The sequence below is a fragment of the Carcharodon carcharias genome, chromosome 6 (assembly GCF_017639515.1).
Source record: "Carcharodon carcharias isolate sCarCar2 chromosome 6, sCarCar2.pri, whole genome shotgun sequence".
Taxonomy (NCBI): Eukaryota; Metazoa; Chordata; class Chondrichthyes; order Lamniformes; family Lamnidae; genus Carcharodon; species Carcharodon carcharias.
This window is the reverse complement of record NC_054472.1, coordinates 155,185,329-155,207,295: the sequence shown is the minus strand read 5'-3', so window position 1 is coordinate 155,207,295 and position 21,967 is coordinate 155,185,329. Positions and strand designations below refer to the sequence as shown.

The window sequence follows — 21,967 nt, the reverse complement described above, 5'->3', positions numbered from 1 at the left end:
CTTGCTTTAATTGAGGACCTGCCCTGTCAGGTAGGCCTCACTGATTTTAAAATCAGAACTATTGCATCTAGCATTTTCTGCTAAATCTATCTTCTTTTTGACTCTTTGAATCCAGTGCTTGACTTTTGGAAATTTGATTTTGCGCGTTTGGATGGAGTTTCAGGCCCGGATTTTCACGGAGTCGGAACAACTCCGGAGCCATTTAAAAATGGCAGGTGAAACCCCACTCCGGTATTTCTACCGCCATTCCCAGTGCCCTCAATGTTCACTGGTGCAGAATAAAGCTTGCACTCTTGACTTGGCAGGCTCCATTGAAGGGGTAGGCATCTCCTAATCCCCTGCATTTTTTTGTGGAGTCAGGTCAGCTTCTCCATGATCCATGGTTCAAGAATCTCAGAGCTGTCATGAACCATGGCCTGGATTTGGGAACCTTTTGAAAGCTAAGTTCAAAAGGTGTTTACCCATGCCCCCTTTATGCCAACTATCTACCCAAACCCACCCCCAATGGCCCCTCAGGTCTTCCTTCCGAACTCATACCCCTTCCATGTCCGTTCACCCAGTACACACCATGTACAGAAGCAATGAACCACGTAGTAACAATGGAATGTATGGAACTGTCATTCACAAATCTTCTTGGGCAGAATTTTCCCATAGGCGTGTGGGGGTGGCCCTGCATGCCTACGGGTAAAATGGCGCACGGTGACGTCGGGCGAGCATCCCGATGTCACCGCGCACCATCGCGGCATTTGGGAAGGCGGACACTATAAATTTAGATGCACGCCTGCCATCAATTAAGGCCCTTGAGGCAGCAGTTGAATTCAATTTTTCGCAGCCCATGTGATCTTCAGTACATCGCACAGGCGCAACAGGCAGGTGGGTAGGAGACATTTGTATAATGCTCATCCACGGTCGGGATAAGAGGGGTGAGTGAGGTCGTGAATGTGCTCTTTCGGGTATTTAAGTGTGAAAGTTACTTATACTTGCTTGTGTGAGCAGGAAGACTTCAAACCTCATACAAGCTGCTTGGACAGGAGTAAAAACTTTGGTCAGGACTCTACAGAGAAGATTATTTCTGGGGCCTGCAACTTTCAGAAAGCCTTCCCTTAGCTTGGGAATAGGAGCTGTGCTCTCCACTGGAGGCACCTCCTCTGAGAAGGAATGGAGAGCCAGAAAGGGGAGGAGGCCAGGAGTGCACATTCAGCCTCCAGGGGAGCCACCTTTGGGAGGAGGGCCACAGGCACAAGGGGCACAGGGGCAACAGGAAGTGCAAGGCAGAAGGGTCCGCAGAAGATGCCAATATCCTGCTGCCAGGGTTTACAGGCGGCGAAGCAGCTTCCTCAATTTGTCTGAGGTCCAGTGCTGAAGGAGGGTCCGTCTCTGGGGGGAGACAGTCACCTCCATCTGTCAGATGCTGGGCCCTGAGATCTCTGCAAACCCCATGCCAGTGGCACTAAAGGTCACAGCTGCCCTCAACTTCTATGCCTTCGGCTCTTTCCGGGGGTCGGTGGGTGATCTCTGCGGAGTCTCCAAATCAACTGTCCACACTTGTGTCTATTCAGGTGTGCATTGACCTTCATCCACTACTGCTGGGATAATGCCAGCCAGACAAAGTGAGCCAGAGGCTTCGCGGCCATTGCCGGCTTCCCCCGTGTCCAGGGTGCTATAGACTGTACACATGTGGCCATCAAGGCACCAGCAGGTGAGCCCAGTGCCTTCATCAACAGGAAGGGTTCCACTCCATGAATATAGAGATAGTGTGTGATCACAGGATGCAGATTCTAAAAGTCTGTGCAGACAGCTCCCACAATGCCTCCATCCTCAGACACTCCCAGGTGCCGGAACTCTTCAGTGCTCCAGCCTGGCTGGATGGATGGCTGCTGGGTGACAAGGGCTATTCCCTCAAAAGGTGGCTCATGACACCTCTCTGCCATCCAAAAACAGAAGCTAAGCAGCGGTACAATAGGAGCCATGGCTCCACAAGTGCTGTGGTGGAGAGAACCATCAATCTTCTCAAGATGCGCTTCCGATGCCTGGACTGCTCACTCCAATACCCCCCAGATCATGTGCTGATAGTGGTTGCATGTTGCACTTTCCATAATCTGGCACTGGCAGTGGACGAGAAAGATGTAGACGCAGTTGCTCCGGATGAGTACAGCAGTGAGTCTGAGGATGAGCACGCACAGGAGAATGCTGAGAGGGCAGACGCTGACCCGGGCATACTCCAGGGAGGCAGGGATACCCGGGAGGCTTTAATCTAAAGAACCTTCAGCTAGCACACCACAGATGGACCTTCAACACAAGTCAGGGCTGCAGGCTCTACACTTGATCCCGAGTGCTAAGGCAGCCTGGATAGTAACATTAACTAAGGCCTTGTCAACAAAGCTCACTGTCAAACACCTCACTCATAACATCATGGCTTCCTGTCCACTTGCATAAGTAAGGAATCACCCTGAGGCATGGCAACAGTCAAAATTTATTGAGAAAGTAAATATAACTTCATAAAGCAAAACAAAAATGGTGTTGGACATCATATCATAATTCAATAAATTATTATGGGCCAACATAAAAGCACCAGTGAGAAACCTGTGGTGTGCCTAAGGTGCCTTAAATTTACGCTTGTGGGTGCTATGTCTAGGTGCTGTTCCCTCTCTGGCACTGGCATCTGAGACAGCCTGCTCACTGTGCTGTCCTGTTGGCCTCGATGATCTTGGTGGACATCCTCTGGCCTGTGGAGTGGCCAGTTTCACAGCTGGCTTCTCCCCAGTCCCCACAGCCTCATCAGATGCCATGGTCACTGGCAGAGGGGTGGAGGAGCTGAGCCCGCAGAGACGACAGGCAGCTGCTGCACCGTAGATGGATGGGCACCGAGCTGGGATACTTGGTGCCCAGACCATCTCCCACACTGGCACTGACCACCTGAGGCCAATGCCGCTGTGAGGACTTGTAGGTCCAAGCGCAACCCCAGGAGGCCCTGATTTGTTCTCCTGGAGGAGACTCTCCACAAGAGTCGCCACTCTCTCTATGGAGGAAGCATGGTGCTCCATGTGGACTCCTCCAGCATGGGCACCATGCCATGCACAGCGTCATGTATCTCTGCAAGATTGTCCCACATACCCAGCATTCACTGCCTCATGGACGACTCCAGAGGCACATCATCAGCCACCGACTGAGCATGTACCTGGTCCCCAGCAGTCTTCCAGTGCCCTGGGCACTCTTTGTCTCTGCCCGCACCTCAAGCAAGTGTGAAGCCGAATATCTAATTTGCACAGAGGTGCTAGTATCTGTGCTGGTGCCTGCCTGGCAGAGATGGTATGACGCTGTTGAGTGGATTTGCTCTGGGGCTTCAGGTGTGAGTGGTGGCCCCTCTGCCTCCTCCTCCCTGCCCTGCTCCGGTGATGCTGAAAGGAAGAACAAGGACATTTGATTAGTTATAGTGCAGACAATGTCAGCTTGCATGCTGGTCCCCCGAATCATTATGCGCTCATCCTTCAATAATCAATGGTCAACCCATGTTGCTAACTTCAATCACTGAACATTCAGCAGTGCAATGGCTCTTGGGACACACATGGTGACCTGACCGCTTGCCAAACATACCTCCGCGTGGCACCCCAGCCTCACTGCCACCGGTGGACCTGGGGGCATGGCGCCTCTCCAAATCCACGGCCTGCTGCTTGAAAGCCATTAGGATGGCCAACTGGGCTTGTGCTCTGCCAGTCTGCATTCATTCCGGCGCATTGTGCGCAGTCTTTTCCTGAAAAGGAGAGAGGAGCGTTGATTAGCCCAGCCTGCAGCTGAATTCCCATTATATTCCTGCCAACCCAACCAGAGTGGAACATTGCAGGACTACAGTTCTTCATTACCCTGCAGCTGCCGCACACTCAGCCAAACAAGCTAGGGCTGACCCCAGCACCCCCTACCCCCACCCACATTGCCCAAATGCTGCCTCCATCACGTGTGGCATCACAAGGTGTAACATTGCTAAGCAAGGAGGGACAGGCATGTGGAGCACAAAGACCAGCAGATAGATTGGTGCCCCGCCACCTGGAAGCTCCCCTCCCAGCATGTTAGCACCCTGACTTTGACATGCTTCACAGTTCCAGCACTTTGTCTAGGTGCAGATCCTTGAGTTTCACTCACATTCTATACTCTGGGTGTCAGTGTCACACATGCTGCGGATGCAGAACTGTTAGGGTGAACTGGGCATGGGCAATATCTGCTGGCACACCCAGCGAGGGATCCATTCCCTGAGGGATTCAATGCCGTTACAGCACTCAGAGTTGCTGGGATGGGGGTTGGGGGGAAAGGGTGATGGCTGCATTAAGTGACTTGAGGCAACATGTTACTCACCCTTCCCGAGCGCAGGAGGTCATTGAATCTTTTGCAGCACTGGAGCCATGTGCGCCGCACCACATCATGGGAGCTCACAGTCTCCCACCTCCTCCCATGCACGTTTGTTCAGGTGGGGAGGCCTCCGCACCTCCGTCCCTCAGAAGAAGGACCTCCCGCCACGCTGCCACCTCTTCCAGGAGGGTAGCTAGGCACTTGTCGGAAAACGAGGGGCACACTGCACCGCTGGCCTACCCTCCGACCTGACCTGCCCCGATGGCCTACCCTCTGGCCTGGCCTGCCCCAATACCCTACCCTCTGGCCTGGCCTGCCCGCTGGTCTACCCTCTGGCCTGGCCTGCCCGCTGGTCTACCCTCCGGCCTGGCCTGCCCCAATGGCCTACCCTCTGGCCTGGCCTGCCCCAATGGCCTACCCTCTGGCCTGGCCTGCCCGCTGGTCTACCCTCTGGCCTGGCCTGCCTGCTGGTCTACCCTCCGGCCTGGCCTGCCCCGATGGCCTACCCTCTGGCCTGGCCTGCCCCGATGGCCTACCCTCTGGACTTGCATCAGGCACATTGCCCCTCTGATGTGCTCTTCTCCCAGCCATTGTGAGCAGCCTTTCCAAGGCCGCCAGGCCTTCATTTAAACAGACTGCTGGGTCGCCATTGGACCCGTGGTCTGAATGCGCCCGCTGCCGCCCGTCCACTCCCACGATATACGGGAGTCTTGAACTACGCTGGGCAGGACTTAATTGGCCCACCCACATAAAATGGTGGCGCGGACCCGATCGCGAGCGGTGATCGGGTCCGTACCCGCCTGCGCCTGCTCCCACTCCCGCATAACATGGGGAAAATTCTCCCCCTTGTGTGTAAAAACACTGCTGTTTCTACAAACCTATAAAAGTGTCAGTCAAACGGACCCTTTAAGTATCAATAACAGCAACTTCAAACACTTCTTAATCTTGTTCAAATAAACATTGGGAAATTGATAAAATAGATCACAGAAAAAAAAACGATTATAATCACATGGCGAATTCAATCAAGCAAAGTCAACAGTTCCCTTCAGCTATCCAAATAAACTCCCACTCAGATAATCCATTTATGAGTCTGGACTCAGTCAAGCCTCATTATGAAGTTTCTGAGTACTGAAGTGGGCCTTTTTATTGGCCTGCCCCCATGGTTGCCTACCCTCTGCTTCTGGGAGCGATGGACCCACCTCAATCCTATACCTGCCCACTCTCCTCACCCATCTGGGAATGAAGGTCATGCCATTCAGGGGCCTTTCTACTGAAAGGCGGATCCAGTGAGTCGGGAAATTTCCTGACTTGAACTGCCCACCTTAGTAGGGAAAATCCAGGCCCCAAATTCTACATCTGAGCATGGTTAGTAAGCATTGATCTTGTTCATCAAAATGACTTATTTTAGATTGAGGAATTGCAGTGTTTTGATGATATTAGCTCATCTGAGTATTTCTTTTGCCCCATCTCTCCGCTATAGACACCATCAGGAAAGGAATAGGTGTTCACCTTCCCCCAATATTCACCCCATTTTTCCCCTCCTTTGCTGAAGATATTGTCCCCTCTTGAGTTATTGCTCTGCTGCTACTGCAAGACCTCTAATATCTAGCCCAGGTGGCTATTCTTCATTGCAAAGTATTGGCGAAACTAATAGGGCTGAAGGCTGATAAGTCACCTGGACCTGATAGGTTGCATCTGAGGATATAAAAGGAAATAGCTGCAGAGATAGTGGATGCATTGGTAGTAACCTTCCAAGAAGTTTTAGATTCTGGAAAAGTCCCAGAGGATTGGAAAACTGCCAAGTAATGCTCTTATTCAAAAAGGGAGGGAGACAAAAAGTAGGTAACTATAGGCCAGTAGCTTAACATCTGGCATTGGGAAAATGTTGGGGTCTATTATAAAGGATTATTTAGCAGAGCATTTGGAATTATATAATATAATCAAACAGAGTCAGCATGGCTTCATGAAGCGAAAATCATGCCTAACAAATTTATTAGAATTCTTTGAGGAGGTAATAAGCAGGATAGATAAAGGGGAACAAAAACAGAATTACCTGGAAAAACTCAGCAGGTCTGGCAGCATCGGCGGAGAAGAAAAGAGTTGACGTTTCGAGTCCTCATGACCCTTCGACAGAACTTGAGTTCGAGTCCAGGAAAGAGCTGAAATATAAGCTGGTTTAAGGTGTGTGTGTGGGGGGTGGAGAGATAGAGAGACAGAGAGGTGGAGGGGGTTGGTGTGGTTGTAGCGACAAACAAGCAGTGATAGAAGCAGATCATCAAAAGATGTCAACAACAATAGTACAATAGAACACATAGGTGTTAAAGTTAAAGTTGGTGATATTATCTAAACGAATGTGCTAATTAAGAATGGATGGTAGGGCACTCAAGGTATAGCTCTAGTGGGTTTTTTTTTTTATTTTATATAATGGAAATAGGTGGGAAAAGGAAAATCTTTATAATTTATTGGGAAAAAAAAGAAGGGGGAAACAGAAAGGGGGTGGGGATGGGGGAGGGGACTCACGACCTAAAGTTGTTGAATTCAATATTCAGTCCGGAAGGCTGTAAAGTCCCTAGTCGGAAGATGAGGTGTTGTTCCTCCAGTTTGCGTTGGGCTTCACTGGAACAATGCAGCAAGCCAAGGACAGACATGTGGGCAAGAGAGCAGGGTGGAGTGTTAAAATGGCAAGCGACAGGGAGGTTTGGGTCATTCTTGCGGACAGACCGCAGGTGTTCTGCAAAGCGGTCGCCCAGTTTACGTTTGGTCTCTCCAATGTAGAGGAGACCACATTGGGAGCAACGAATGCAGTAGACTAAGTTGGGGGAAATGCAAGTGAAATGCTGCTTCACTTGAAAGGAGTGTTTGGGTCCTTGGACGGTGAGGAGAGAGGAAGTGAAGGGGCAGGTGTTGCATCTTTTGCGTGGGCAAGGGGTTGTGCCATACGAGGGGGTTGAGGAGTAGGGGGTGATGGAGGAGTGGACCAGGGTGTCCCGGAGGGAGCGATCCCTACGGAATGCCGATAAGGGGGGTGAAGGGAAGATGTGTTTGGTAGTGGCATCATGCTGGAGTTGGCGGAAATGGCGGAGGATGATCCTTTGAATGCGGAGGCTGGTGGGGTGATAAGTGAGGACAAGGGGGACCCTATCATGTTTCTGGGAGGGAGGAGAAGGAGTGAGGGCGGATGCGCGGGAGATGGGCCGGACACGGTTGAGGGCCCTGTCAACGACCGTGGGTGGAAAACCTCGGTTAAGGAAGAAGGAGGACATGTCAGAGGAACTGTTTTTGAATGTAGCATCATCGGAACAGATGCGACGGAGGCGAAGGAACTGAGAGAATGGGATGGAGTCCTTACAGGAAGTGGGGTGTGAGGAGCTGTAGTCGAGATAGCTGTGGGTGTCGGTGGGTTTGTAATGGATATTGGTGGACAGTCTATCACCAGAGATTGAGACAGAGAGGTCAAGGAAGGGAAGGGAAGTGTCAGAGATGGACCACGTGAAAATGATGGAGGGGTGGAGATTGGAAGCAAAATTAATAAATTTTTCCAAGTCCTGACGAGAGCATGAAGCAGCACCAAAGTAATCATCGATGTACCGGAGAAAGAGTTGTGGAAGGGGGCCGGAGTAGGACTGCAACAAGGAATGTTCCACATACCCCATAAAGAGACAGGCATAGCTGGGGCCCATGCGGGTACCCATAGCCACACCTTTTATTTGGAGGAAGTGAGAGGAGTTGAAGGAGAAATTGTTCAGCGTGAGAACAAGTTCAGCCAGACGGAGGAGAGTAGTGGTGGATGGGGATTGTTCGGGCCTCTGTTCGAGGAAGAAGCTAAGGGCCCTCAGACCATCCTGGTGGGGGATGGAGGTGTAGAGGGATTGGACGTCCATGGTGAAGAGGAAGCGGTAGGGGCCAGGGAACTGGAAATTGTTGATGTGACGTAAGGTGTCAGAGGAATCACGGATGTAGGTGGGAAGGGACTGGACAAGGGGAGAGAGAAGGGAGTCAAGATAACGAGAAATGAGTTCTGTGGGGCAGGAGCAAGCTGAGACGATCGGTCTACCGGGGCAGTTCTGTTTGTGGATTTTGGGTAGGAGATAGAAGCGGGCCGTCCGAGGTTGGGCAACTATCAGGTTGGAAGCTGTGGGAGGGAGATCCCCAGAGGAGATGAGGTCAGTGACAGTCCTGGAAACAGTGGCTTGATGTTCAGTGGTGGGGTCATGGTCCAGGGAGAGGTAGGAGGAAGTGTCTGCGAGTTGACGCTCAGCCTCCGCGTGGTAGAGGTCAGTGCGCCAGACAACAACAGCACCACCCTTGTCAGCGGGTTTGATGACAATGTCAGGGTTGGACCTGAGAGAATGGAGTGCAGTAAGTTCAGAGAGAGACAGGTTAGAATGGGTGAGAGGAGCAGAGAAATTGAGACGACTAATGTCGCGCCGACAGTTCTCAATGAAAAGATCGAGAGAAGGTAAGAATCCAGAGGGAGGGGTCCAGGTGGAGGGAGAATATTGAAGATGGGTAAAAGGATCCGTTGAACTGGGAGAGGACTCCTGCCCAAAGAAGTGAGCCCGGAGACGAAGACGGCGGAAGAAGAGTTCAGTATCATGCCGAGCCCGAAATTCATTGAGGTGAGGGCGTAAGGGTATGAAACTAAGTCCTTTGCTGAGCACTGAACGTTCAGCATCGGAGAGGGGAAGGTCAGGGGGTATAGTGAATACACGGCTGGGGCCGGGATTGGAAGATGGGGTGGGGACGGAGGGACAGGCCGGGGTGGAGGGTCCTAGATGGGTGTTGGTGTCGATGAGTTGTTGTAGCTTGCGTTCCTTAGCACTTGAGAGAAACAGAAAAAGTTTCTTGTTGAGGCGTCGGATGAGCCGAAGAATAAAATGAAACTGGGGGCACGCGCAGCTTTGAAAAAGGGTACGGCGGTGCTGCTGGAGGGAGAGGTCGAGTGTGTTCATATGGCGGCGCATGGCACTGAGAGTGGATTTCAGAATGTGACGGGAACAGCAGTCCGAGAAACGTTTTACGACCCACGGTCGTTGACAGGGCCCTCAACCGTGTCCGGCCCATCTCCCGCGCATCCGCCCTCACTCCTTCTCCTCCCTCCCAGAAACATGATAGGGTCCCCCTTGTCCTCACTTATCACCCCACCAGCCTCCGCATTCAAAGGATCATCCTCCGCCATTTCCGCCAACTCCAGCATGATGCCACTACCAAACACATCTTCCCTTCACCCCCCTTATCGGCATTCCGTAGGGATCGCTCCCTCCGGGACACCCTGGTCCACTCCTCCATCACCCCCTACTCCTCAACCCCCTCGTATGGCACAACCCCTTGCCCACGCAAAAGATGCAACACCTGCCCCTTCACTTCCTCTCTCCTCACCGTCCAAGGACCCAAACACTCCTTTCAAGTGAAGCAGCATTTCACTTGCATTTCCCCCAACTTAGTCTACTGCATTCGTTGCTCCCAATGTGGTCTCCTCTACATTGGAGAGACCAAACGTAAACTGGGCGACCGCTTTGCAGAACACCTGCGGTCTGTCCGCAAGAATGACCCAAACCTCCCTGTCGCTTGCCATTTTAACACTCCACCCTGCTCTCTTGCCCACATGTCTGTCCTTGGCTTGCTGCATTGTTCCAGTGAAGCCCAACGCAAACTGGAGGAACAACACCTCATCTTCCGACTAGGGACTTTACAGCCTTCCGGACTGAATATTGAATTCAACAACTTTAGGTCGTGAGTCCCCTCCCCCATCCCCACCCCCTTTCTGTTTCCCCCTTCTTTTTTTTCCCAATAAATTATAAAGATTTTCCTTTTCCCACCTATTTCCATTATATAAAATAAAAAAAAAACCCACTAGAGCTATACCTTGAGTGCCCTACCATCCATTCTTAATTAGCACATTCGTTTAGATAATATCACCAACTTTAACTTTAACACCTATGTGTTCTATTGTACTATTGTTGTTGACATCTTTTGATGATCTGCTTCTATCACTGCTTGTTTGTCGCTACAACCACACCAACCCCCTCCACCTCTCTGTCTCTCTATCTCTCCGCCCCCCACACACACACCTTAAACCAGCTTATATTTCAGCTCTTTCCTGGACTCGAACTCAAGTTCTGTCGAAGGGTCATGAGGACTCGAAACGTCAACTCTTTTCTTCTCCGCCGATGCTGCCAGACCTGCTGAGTTTTTCCAGGTAATTCTGTTTTTGTTTTGGATTTCCAGCATCCGCAGTTTTTTTGTTTTTATCTCTGTGTTTAATTGACTGCCACTGCTCTTCAAGAAATGCCTACCTCCTTGAAGAAGTTCTGTTCCTCTCTGCGACAAGATTTCCGGATTTCTCTGTTGCCTTGTTCACCTTCATTGCTTTCCATTTCTCTCCTAGTGTTTGACAAGGTGTTTACTAAAACCCGCTTTCACAGCCATATCTCCTTTCTCAGTGACTGTCTCCGTCTCCGACTTACCCCACATGGATTTCAACTGAAATTCCACCCCTCATGTTTCGAACCCACCCAGGATTACAGGTATCTCCGGGACATAAAACGTTTCTCGGACTGCTGTTCCCGTCACATTCTGAAATCCACTCTCAGTGCCATGCGCCGCCATATGAACACACTCGACCTCTCCCTCCAGCAGCACCGCCGTACCCTTTTTCAAAGCTGCGCGTGCCCCCAGTTTCATTTTATTCTTCGGCTCATCCGACGCCTCAACAAGAAACTTTTTCTGTTTCTCTCAAGTGCTAAGGAACGCAAGCTACAACAACTCATCGACACCAACACCCATCTAGGACCCTCCACCCCGGCCTGTCCCTCCGTCCCCACCCCATCTTCCAATCCCGGCCCCAGCCGTGTATTCACTATACCCCCTGACCTTCCCCTCTCCGATGCTGAACGTTCAGTGCTCAGCAAAGGACTTAGTTTCATACCCTTACGCCCTCACCTCAATGAATTTCGGGCTCGGCATGATACTGAACTCTTCTTCCGCCGTCTTCGTCTCCGGGCTCACTTCTTTGGGCAGGAGTCCTCTCCCAGTTCAACGGATCCTTTTACCCATCTTCAATATTCTCCCTCCACCTGGACCCCTCCCTCTGGATTCTTACCTTCTCTCGATCTTTTCATTGAGAACTGTCGGCGCGACATTAGTCGTCTCAATTTCTCTGCTCCTCTCACCCATTCTAACCTGTCTCTCTCTGAACTTACTGCACTCCATTCTCTCAGGTCCAACCCTGACATTGTCATCAAACCCGCTGACAAGGGTGGTGCTGTTGTTGTCTGGCGCACTGACCTCTACCACGCGGAGGCTGAGCGTCAACTCGCAGACACTTCCTCCTACCTCTCCCTGGACCATGACCCCACCACTGAACATCAAGCCACTGTTTCCAGGACTGTCACTGACCTCATCTCCTCTGGGGATCTCCCTCCCACAGCTTCCAACCTGATAGTTGCCCAACCTCGGACGGCCCGCTTCTATCTCCTACCCAAAATCCACAAACAGAACTGCCCCGGTAGACCGATCGTCTCAGCTTGCTCCTGCCCCACAGAACTCATTTCTCGTTATCTTGACTCCCTTCTCTCTCCCCTTGTCCAGTCCCTTCCCACCTACATCCGTGATTCCTCTGACACCTTACGTCACATCAACAATTTCCAGTTCCCTGGCCCCTACCGCTTCCTCTTCACCATGGACGTCCAATCCCTCTACACCTCCATCCCCCACCAGGATGGTCTGAGGGCCCTTAGCTTCTTCCTCGAACAGAGGCCCGAACAATCCCCATCCACCACTACTCTCCTCCGTCTGGCTGAACTTGTTCTCACGCTGAACAATTTCTCCTTCAACTCCTCTCACTTCCTCCAAATAAAAGGTGTGGCTATGGGTACCCGCATGGGCCCCAGCTATGCCTGTCTCTTTATGGGGTATGTGGAACATTCCTTGTTGCAGTCCTACTCCGGCCCCCTTCCACAACTCTTTCTCCGGTACATCGATGATTACTTTGGTGCTGCTTCATGCTCTCGTCAGGACTTGGAAAAATTTATTAATTTTGCTTCCAATCTCCACCCCTCCATCATTTTCACGTGGTCCATCTCTGACACTTCCCTTCCCTTCCTTGACCTCTCTGTCTCAATCTCTGGTGATAGACTGTCCACCAATATCCATTACAAACCCACCGACACCCACAGCTATCTCGACTACAGCTCCTCACACCCCACTTCCTGTAAGGACTCCATCCCATTCTCTCAGTTCCTTCGCCTCCGTCGCATCTGTTCCGATGATGCTACATTCAAAAACAGTTCCTCTGACATGTCCTCCTTCTTCCTTAACCGAGGTTTTCCACCCACGGTCGTTGACAGGGCCCTCAACCGTGTCCGGCCCATCTCCCGCGCATCCGCCCTCACTCCTTCTCCTCCCTCCCAGAAACATGATAGGGTCCCCCTTGTCCTCACTTATCACCCCACCAGCCTCCGCATTCAAAGGATCATCCTCCGCCATTTCCGCCAACTCCAGCATGATGCCACTACCAAACACATCTTCCCTTCACCCCCCTTATCGGCATTCCGTAGGGATCGCTCCCTCCGGGACACCCTGGTCCACTCCTCCATCACCCCCTACTCCTCAACCCCCTCGTATGGCACAACCCCTTGCCCACGCAAAAGATGCAACACCTGCCCCTTCACTTCCTCTCTCCTCACCGTCCAAGGACCCAAACACTCCTTTCAAGTGAAGCAGCATTTCACTTGCATTTCCCCCAACTTAGTCTACTGCATTCGTTGCTCCCAATGTGGTCTCCTCTACATTGGAGAGACCAAACGTAAACTGGGCGACCGCTTTGCAGAACACCTGCGGTCTGTCCGCAAGAATGACCCAAACCTCCCTGTCGCTTGCCATTTTAACACTCCACCCTGCTCTCTTGCCCACATGTCTGTCCTTGGCTTGCTGCATTGTTCCAGTGAAGCCCAACGCAAACTGGAGGAACAACACCTCATCTTCCGACTAGGGACTTTACAGCCTTCCGGACTGAATATTGAATTCAACAACTTTAGGTCGTGAGTCCCCTCCCCCATCCCCACCCCCTTTCTGTTTCCCCCTTCTTTTTTTTCCCAATAAATTATAAAGATTTTCCTTTTCCCACCTATTTCCATTATATAAAATTAAAAAAAAACCCACTAGAGCTATACCTTGAGTGCCCTACCATCCATTCTTAATTAGCACATTCGTTTAGATAATATCACCAACTTTAACTTTAACACCTATGTGTTCTATTGTACTATTGTTGTTGACATCTTTTGATGATCTGCTTCTATCACTGCTTGTTTGTCGCTACAACCACACCAACCCCCTCCACCTCTCTGTCTCTCTATCTCTCCGCCCCCCACACACACACCTTAAACCAGCTTATATTTCAGCTCTTTCCTGGACTCGAACTCAAGTTCTGTCGAAGGGTCATGAGGACTCGAAACGTCAACTCTTTTCTTCTCCGCCGATGCTGCCAGACCTGCTGAGTTTTTCCAGGTAATTCTGTTTTTGTTTTGGATTTCCAGCATCCGCAGTTTTTTTGTTTTTATAGATAAAGGGGAACTAGTCGATGTAATATATTTGTATTTCCAAAAGGCATTTGATAAGGTACCATACATAAGGCTACTTAATAAGATAAGAGCCATGGTGTTGGGGTTAGTATATTAGCATGGATAGAGGACTGGCTAACTAATAGAAGACAGAGAGTTGGGATATGGGCGGATGGGTGGTGGGTGCATTTTCATGATGACAACTTGTAACTAATGGAGTGCCACAGGGATCAGAGCTGGGGTCACAATTATTTACAATATACATTAATGACTTGGATGAGGGAAGTGAATGTACTATTGCCAAGTTTGTGGATGACACAAAAATAGGTGAGAGACAAGTGGTGAGGATGACCCAGGAGTCTACAGAGGGATGTAGACAGGTTAAGTGAGTGGTCAAAAATGTGGTAGATGGAATATAATGTGGGAAAATGTGAGGTTATGTATTTTGGCAGGAAGAATAGAGGAGCTGAATATTAATTAAATGGAGAAAGACTGAAGAAAGCTGCAGCACACAGGAATTTGGGGGTCCTCGCGCATGAATCTCAAAAAGCTAGCATATATGTTTAGCAGGTAATAGGGAAGGCAAATGGAATGTTAACCTTTTTCAAAGGGAATGGAGTATAAAAATAGGGAAGTCTTGCTAAAACTATACAAGGCACTAGTTAGACCACACCTAGAATACTATGAACAGTTTTGGTCCCCTTATCGAAGGAAAGATATACTGGCATTGGATGCAGTCCAGAGAAGGTTCACTAGGTTGATCCCGGGGATGGGGGGATTTTCTTATGAGGAGAGGTTGTGTAGGTTGGGCCTGTACTCATTGGAGTTTAGAAGAATGAGAGGTGACCTTATTGAAACATATAAGATTCTTAGGGGGCTTGACAGGGTCGATGCTGAGAGGTTGTTTCCCTTTGTGGGAGAGTCTAGGACCAGAGGGCATAACCTCAGAGTAAGGAGGCGCCCATTTAAAACAGAGATGAGGAGGAATTTCTTTTTTCAGAGGTTAGTGAATCTGTGGAATTCTTTGCCACAGAGGGCTGTAGAGGCTGGGCCGTTAAGTATATTCAAGACTGAGATAGGCAGATTTTTAATCAGTAAGGGAATTAAGGGTTATGGGGAAAAGACAGGAAAGTGGAGTTGAGGATTATCAGATCAGCCATGATCTCATTAAATGGCGGAGCAGACTCAATGGGTCGAATGGCCTACTTCTACTCCTACGTCTTATGGTCTTATGGTCTTATGGTCTAAACTGGGGCTGTAAGTACTGACAAAGTGTTTGACCATGCAGAGGGAATAGGGAAAATATCAGAGTTGACTCTGATTCTAGCGAGAATCAATGGGCAGCAATTGAGCAGGAACCCTGCCTGATTATTCCTGTGTGAAGATGGGTTCCTAAATCAGCTTCTGTAACTGAGAAAGGACTAAGTGGCTCTGAACCATATTTTCTTTATCCAGAGGGTCACTTGGAGGGCCCTGGGAGTAAGGATTTAATGAAATAAAATAAGAAAATGTTACCTTGATATGCTTCGTAATGTCAATATCGCAGGGCCGTAAATAGCAAAGGCGTCTTTCTTTCGTCAGTTTGCACTGGTCATTTTCATTTGAAATCCTTGTTGATATTCCCATTCCACAAGATTGTGAGCAAGTGCTCCAAGGTGTAGTTTGTACTAAGCAGTTTCGGCGCCACACTTCCGATTCACCTGTATAAGCTGAGAGCAGGTAGAATTGAGAAGAGAATTAGTATCATTCTGATGCCAAGCCTGCAAAAACTATTTCTGTTCTCTGCTTCCTAAGTCATCAAAAATATAGCAACAAGACATTAATCAGGTTTACGTTGCAAAACAAATGGTGACAGAAAGCATAACACTTCCTTGATGGTAACATGCCTGCTGAAATCTAGGCCAATCTTGTGACAATTTTCAGCTGCATCTACTGGTGGTTTTGAAATAATTCAAAACCAAATGATGATGGAATAATCAAATCATACAGCACAGGAGCAGGCAATTTGGCCTATCGTACCTGTGCTGGATCTTTGAACGATTAGAGACATCCAAGAGCTATCCAATTAGTGCCCCTCCTTTGCCTTTCCCCATTGCCCTGCAAATCTTTTCCCCTTTAAGTACTTATCCAATTCCCTTTTGAACCACAAAGAAAAATGCGTAGTATTCTCGTAAGTCAGGCCGACAAGGAATGTTGATGACAAACAGAGAGCAGGCCACTAGTAGAAGGTCTAGAGACTTACGTTTTAAGTCAATGTTACTAAAGGGAGAAGATGCCAAATTTAATAATGAGATGTGCACATCTTAGAAATATATGGACAAATATTTAAGTGTCAGTCTTTCTGGAAGGCAAAGTGGTCAATTGGGTTTCAAAGGGGCAGAGGCAACAGAAGGCAGCTTAGATTGAGTAATGGGCATTTGGATATGCTCCTTTCACAGTCCACTTTATGACAAAATCAATTATTGATTGCCCACTTTATGCAATATGTCCACACTCTCTTTCCATACTGACTTAAAGCAAATGGCTATATTATCATATCTACCACCCTTAAATCTTTTTTCTGACAAGTATTGATCCAGATCTTTTTTTACAGACATCAAAAGACCTAGAATTAGTTAGTTTTGTGGGTAATCTATTCCACACCTAGGCATATATCACTGACATTAATTATGTCAAAAATAACTCCAGTTTTGCAGTGGTTGTACTCCTCTGGAATATAAAACTGAGGCACACAGGCTAGGGAGGTCCCAAGCTTGTGTCTGGTCTGCTGAGTTAGCTGATCTCAGTTAGGATGGACAACTGGTGGCAATACTGGCTTCAGAGTCCCTGGCAGACACGGGAGAATAGCCCAGGATTCCCACTTGCCATTGGTGATACATGTACATGAGTGGTGCCTGCTGCATCCATGTTCAAACTGGCTGTGATTTCGCACCCCTGCACCCAGCCCTACTGTCAATTCACCTGCTGAGAAACACTACCATAGTTCACAAATGTCACTTGCACAAAGTACTGGAGTCTGCTTTGAACTCACTCCAGCAAGCAGTAGTGCCTTTAGGGGAAACAGAAAAATGGAGGGGAGGTGGAGCAAATGAATTGTAGAATGACACAGCATAGAAGGGGGCCATTCAATGCTTTGTGTCTGTGCCGGGTCTTTGAAAGAGATTAGTCACACTCCCCTACAGCCCTGCAAATCTTTCAAGTATTTATCCAATTCTCTTTTGAAATTTATTATTGAACCTACTTCCATCTTTACAGGCCTCAATTTGCAAAGATCTCCAGAAAGCTCCACAGAACTAGAACATGAGTATTCCTCTTTATGCTCGAGTTCTCGTACCTGACATGGACACATGACGAGGAGCAGTCTTCCTTAGCTTCTTCGATTCATCACAGATCCACCGCTCACAGCATTTTCCTGGCATTTTAATACGTTTGGGATTCTGACACCAGACAAGTGGAGGTCGTGATTGTCTGCACACAGGGATGCAGCCAATAGCACCATTTACACATGTACATTTGTACTTGCAGTTGGGTTGAAAGCTTTGGCCATTACTATACATGACTCCATTGAGCTCACACCCTACTCCAACCATATCTAAGAGTAATAAAATGAAAGATTAATTCCAAACTTGTGAAATAAGCTCGCATATTGCCTAATTTTTAACAAAAAAAAACAATTCATCTATTTAATTTGTCATGATAGTCTCAACAGGCCATTCAAATTGATGGTAACAATGATAATTCCTGCTATTCTTATTTCCTCCAGAGGATGGCACTGTTACCTGTTTAAACATAGAAAGATTTGCATTTATATAGCGCTTTACAGCCAATGAAGATCCAATATTACTCGAACACCTATTATTCTTACTTGCTCTACAGGTTGTACTGTAACCCTTTCAGATTGCCAGAACAAACACAGCTAAAAATCACAAGATGCCTGATATTTCCTTCCCTCCCCTGCACTGAAGCTTTAGTCAGGCACATTGTACCGGAAGGTGAAGGCATCTGACCTGGCCTGGACCCACAAGCATTTGCAAATTCAGGTCATTTGCACAGGCCTTAATGTCCCTTTGGTCCAGGTCCACCTAGGGAGTAGAATGGTAGCCTTTTTAAGGGGTTTAGCAAAGAGCAGACATGAGAGGGCCCCAGCCATGAGGACCAAATAGGTCCCTGTTGGAAAAAGGTCCATTTACTCCTTTAGGCTCTTTACCTTACTGACCCTGCATCTCTTAGGTTCTCCAATCTGAGGGGAGACAGAGGGCACAAATCCCTTCAGTTTCTTCAGAGACCCTACAAATTGGGGCCTAACAGCATTCTAACAGGAAAATGAGGTGAGAAGAGTCACATTTCTACCCCAATACAATGTGTGCACCTGTTATTGTTGCACCTTTGGGAGAAGCCTCACAGTTCAAAGCAATAGGAGAAAGGAGCTGCTATCACATGTCGGTGCAGACTTGATGGGCTGAAGGGCCTCTTCTGCACTGTGATTCTGTGATTCTGTGATCACGGCTCTCTGTCACCATGTCCATTCCTTTGTATATGGAACTACGTGTCCCCAGGTGTGTAGGAGAGAGGTATTAGGGTCACAATTTAATTTGGCTAACACTGGGCCACGGGTGATCGCTGATATGTTTTCAGATACAGTACTTCCCTTTTTTCATTCTTAGGATGTGGGTAAGACTGACATTCGTTGCACATTCCTAAATGCCCTGAGGTGGGGGTAATCCTCCTTTGGTTGTTGTGCTTTGATACAACTGAGTAGTTTGCTAGGCATTTGAGAGGGCAGTTAAAATTCAAACACCTTAGTGTGGGTCTGAAGTCACTTATAGGTCAGGGCAGATAAAGGGAACTAAAGCAAATTAATGAACCATTGGACTTTTATGACATTCCAATAGCATCATGGTCAATGGATGCCTTATAAGGTTTTATATGATTAAAGGTACTATATATCTATAAAACTGTAACTGAAGAATGGGCTGCCTTTAAAGTAGAGATAATTTGGGCACAGTGAAGGTTTATTTCCACAAAGGGGAAAGGTAGGACAAACAAGCACAGGGTCCCCTGGCTGGCGAAAGAGATAGAGACTAAGATGAAGCAGAGCAAATTTGCTTATGACAGATGTGAGCTGGATAATACAATTGAGAAGCAGGCCGAATAAAGGAGGTTCAGAGAGGAATTGAAAAAGCAAATAAGAGAAGCAAAGTATGAGAAGAAACTGGCAGCTAACATGAAAAGGGAATCCAAAAGTTTTCTATAGGCATATAAATAGGAAAAGGGTGGTAAGAGGCATCACGGGGCCAAGTAGGGACCAAAAATGCGATTTAATCATTGAGGCACGGGGAATAGTGGAAATATTAAATGATTACTTTGCATCTGTCTTTACCAAGGAAAATGCTGCCCAAGTCATGGCAAAAGAAGAGGTAATTCAGACAGTTGAAGGGTTTAAAAATGATGAGGATGTGGTATTGGTTGTATTTAAAGTTGATAAAACACCAGGCCTGGGTGGGTGCATCCAAGGATACTGAGAGAAGTGAGAATGGGAATTGTGGAGGCACCTGACAAAATATTCCAATCTTTCTTAGAAACAGGACTGGTGCCAGAGGACTGGAGAATTACAAATATCATATCCTTGATCAAAAAATGGTGTCAAGATAAGTCCAGCAACTACAGGCCAGTCAGTTTAACTTCAGTGGTGGGAAAATTTTTCGAAATGATAATTCAGGACAAAATTAATAGTCACTTGGGCATATGCAGGTTAATTAAAGAATGTCAGCATGGATTTGTTAAAGGCAAAACATGTTTAATCAAAAACAAAAACAGAATTACCTGGAAAAACTCAGCAGGTCTGGCAGCATCGGCGGAGAAGAAAAGTTTTCTTCTCCGCCGATGCTGCCAGACCTGCTGAGTTTTTCCAGGTAATTCTGTTTTTGTTTTGGATTTCCAGCATCCGCAGTTTTTTTGTTTTTATCTACATGTTTAATCAACTTGCTTGAATTTTTTGAGGAAGTAATAGAGAAGGTTGATGAAGGTAATGCTGTCGATGTGGTGTACATGGACTTGGTGGCTTGAAGACACCAGGGCCATCTATAGACCAAGGTCAAATGGACAAAATTCCTTTGCTCACAAGTTGGTGTTTGTCTTCTCAAAGATGATAATTCCATCAATGCTGGAAAGAACATTTTTTAAAACTCGTCACACATGAATGTACAGTGGTAGCTGATACTCTCTACTAGGCTATCACCCAGTAGCCTGTGGTAGAATGCATGGATGAACCAGCATTAATGGGAGAACTGCAATATGCAAACAGATGAAAAGCAACAAAGTCTGTGGTTCTGCTGGTATTCCAGCTGGGGTCTTCAAAGTTGGTAGGCTTTTGCACACATCAAGACGTTATGCACTCATCCCTATGGATTTGGGAGGAAGAGGAACTCCCTCTCCTTCATTATCAGGAATGTGACAATTGTAATTATCTCCCGGTATCAAGGTATTTTCCTCTTATAAATAGCATGGAAAATCCTGATACACATTGTCCTGAAATGCCTCCTTCCTGTGCAGAAATTGTCCCAGAGACATAGTGTGGCTTCAGACACAGCAAAGTGATGGAGCCCTAGCAAAACTGGAGTCAATGGGAATCAGGGGGAAAACTCTTCACTAGTTAGAGTCACACCTAGCTCAAAGGAAGATAGCTGTGGTTGTTGGAGGTCATCTCAGTCCAAGAACATCATAGCAGAAGTTCCTCAGGGTAGTGTCCCAGGACCAACTATCTTCAGCTGTTTCTCAATGACCGTCCCCCCATCATGAGGTCAGACGTGGGGATGTTTGCACAATGTTCAGCACCATTCACCACTTCTCAGATACTGAGGCAGTCCAAGTCCAAATGTAGCAAGGCATGGATAACATCCAGGTTTGGGCTGGTAAGTGGCAAGTAACATTCACACCATACAAGTGCTAAGTAATGACCATATCCAACAAGAGAGAATCTAACCATCTCCTCATGACATTCCATGGCACTACCATCACTGCGTCACTATCAAAGTCCTAAGGGTTACCATTGACCAGAAACTGAACTGGACCAGCCATATAAATACTATGTCTACAAGGACTGGTCAGAGGATTGGAATTATGTGGAGAATAACTCATCTCCTGACTCCCCAAAGGCTATCCACCATCTGCAAGGCACAAGTCAGGAGTGTGATGGAATACTCTCCACTTGCCTGCATGAGTGCAGCCCCAACAACATTCAAGAGGCTTGACACCACACAGGACAAAACAGCCAGCTTGACTGGCACCCCATCCACCACCTTCAACATTCACTACCTCCACCACCATCGCACAGTGGCAGCAGTGTGTACCATCTACAAGGTGCACTTCAGGAACTCACTAAGGCTCTTTCCATAGTACCTTCAAACCGACGACCTCTACAACCTAGAAAGACAAAGGCAGCAGGTACATGTGAACACCACTGCCTGCAAGCTCCCCTCCAAGCCACTCTCCATCCTGACTTATAACTATATCGCCGTTCCTTCACTGTCACTGGGTCAAAATCCTGGAACTCCCTTCCTAACAGCACTTTGGGTGTTCCTACACCACATGGAAAGCAGCGGTTCAAGAAAGCAGCTCACCACCACCTTCGCAAGGGCAATTAAGGATTGGCAATAAATGCTGGCCTAGCCAGCGAAGCCCACATCCTATGAACGAATATAAAATAAAGACTTTCCAGAGGAACCTCCAACATGGTCTTTGTTGCCAGACAATCCAAGAAAAAGGTTAAGAACAACACCAGGAACTCTTCATTGCTTTCAAAACCCGACTAAATCGTTTGACTCAGTAAATTGCGAGGTTTTGTGGATTTGAATGTCCAAAAACCCTCATCACAACCCTACAATTGCTTCATGATGCAACTGTCTTGAAACAGGCACCTTCAAAATCTGGACTGGGTTCATGAAAGCTTGTGCAATATTCCTGTACTATTTACAACCTACCTGACAGTGGCTATTCACCTCAATCAAAGATCAATAGCTGGGGTGTCAGTATTAAATAACGTCTAGATGAAAAAGTCTATAACCTCA

At 48.0% G+C, this 21,967-nt stretch overlaps 1 protein-coding gene across 1 annotated transcript in view; it reads right to left on the bottom strand.

Moving 5' to 3' along the window:
- Nucleotides 1-21,967, bottom strand: part of ccn4b (cellular communication network factor 4b) — a 103,318-nt gene that overhangs the window by 6,879 nt on the left and 74,472 nt on the right. The window contains exons 3-4 of the mRNA XM_041190573.1: nucleotides 17,236-17,493; nucleotides 15,417-15,610 (exon numbers count right to left, since the gene is read on the bottom strand). Of these exons, the coding sequence (XP_041046507.1) occupies nucleotides 15,417-15,610; nucleotides 17,236-17,493 (452 nt within the window). The remainder of the gene's footprint in view (nucleotides 1-15,416; nucleotides 15,611-17,235; nucleotides 17,494-21,967) is intronic.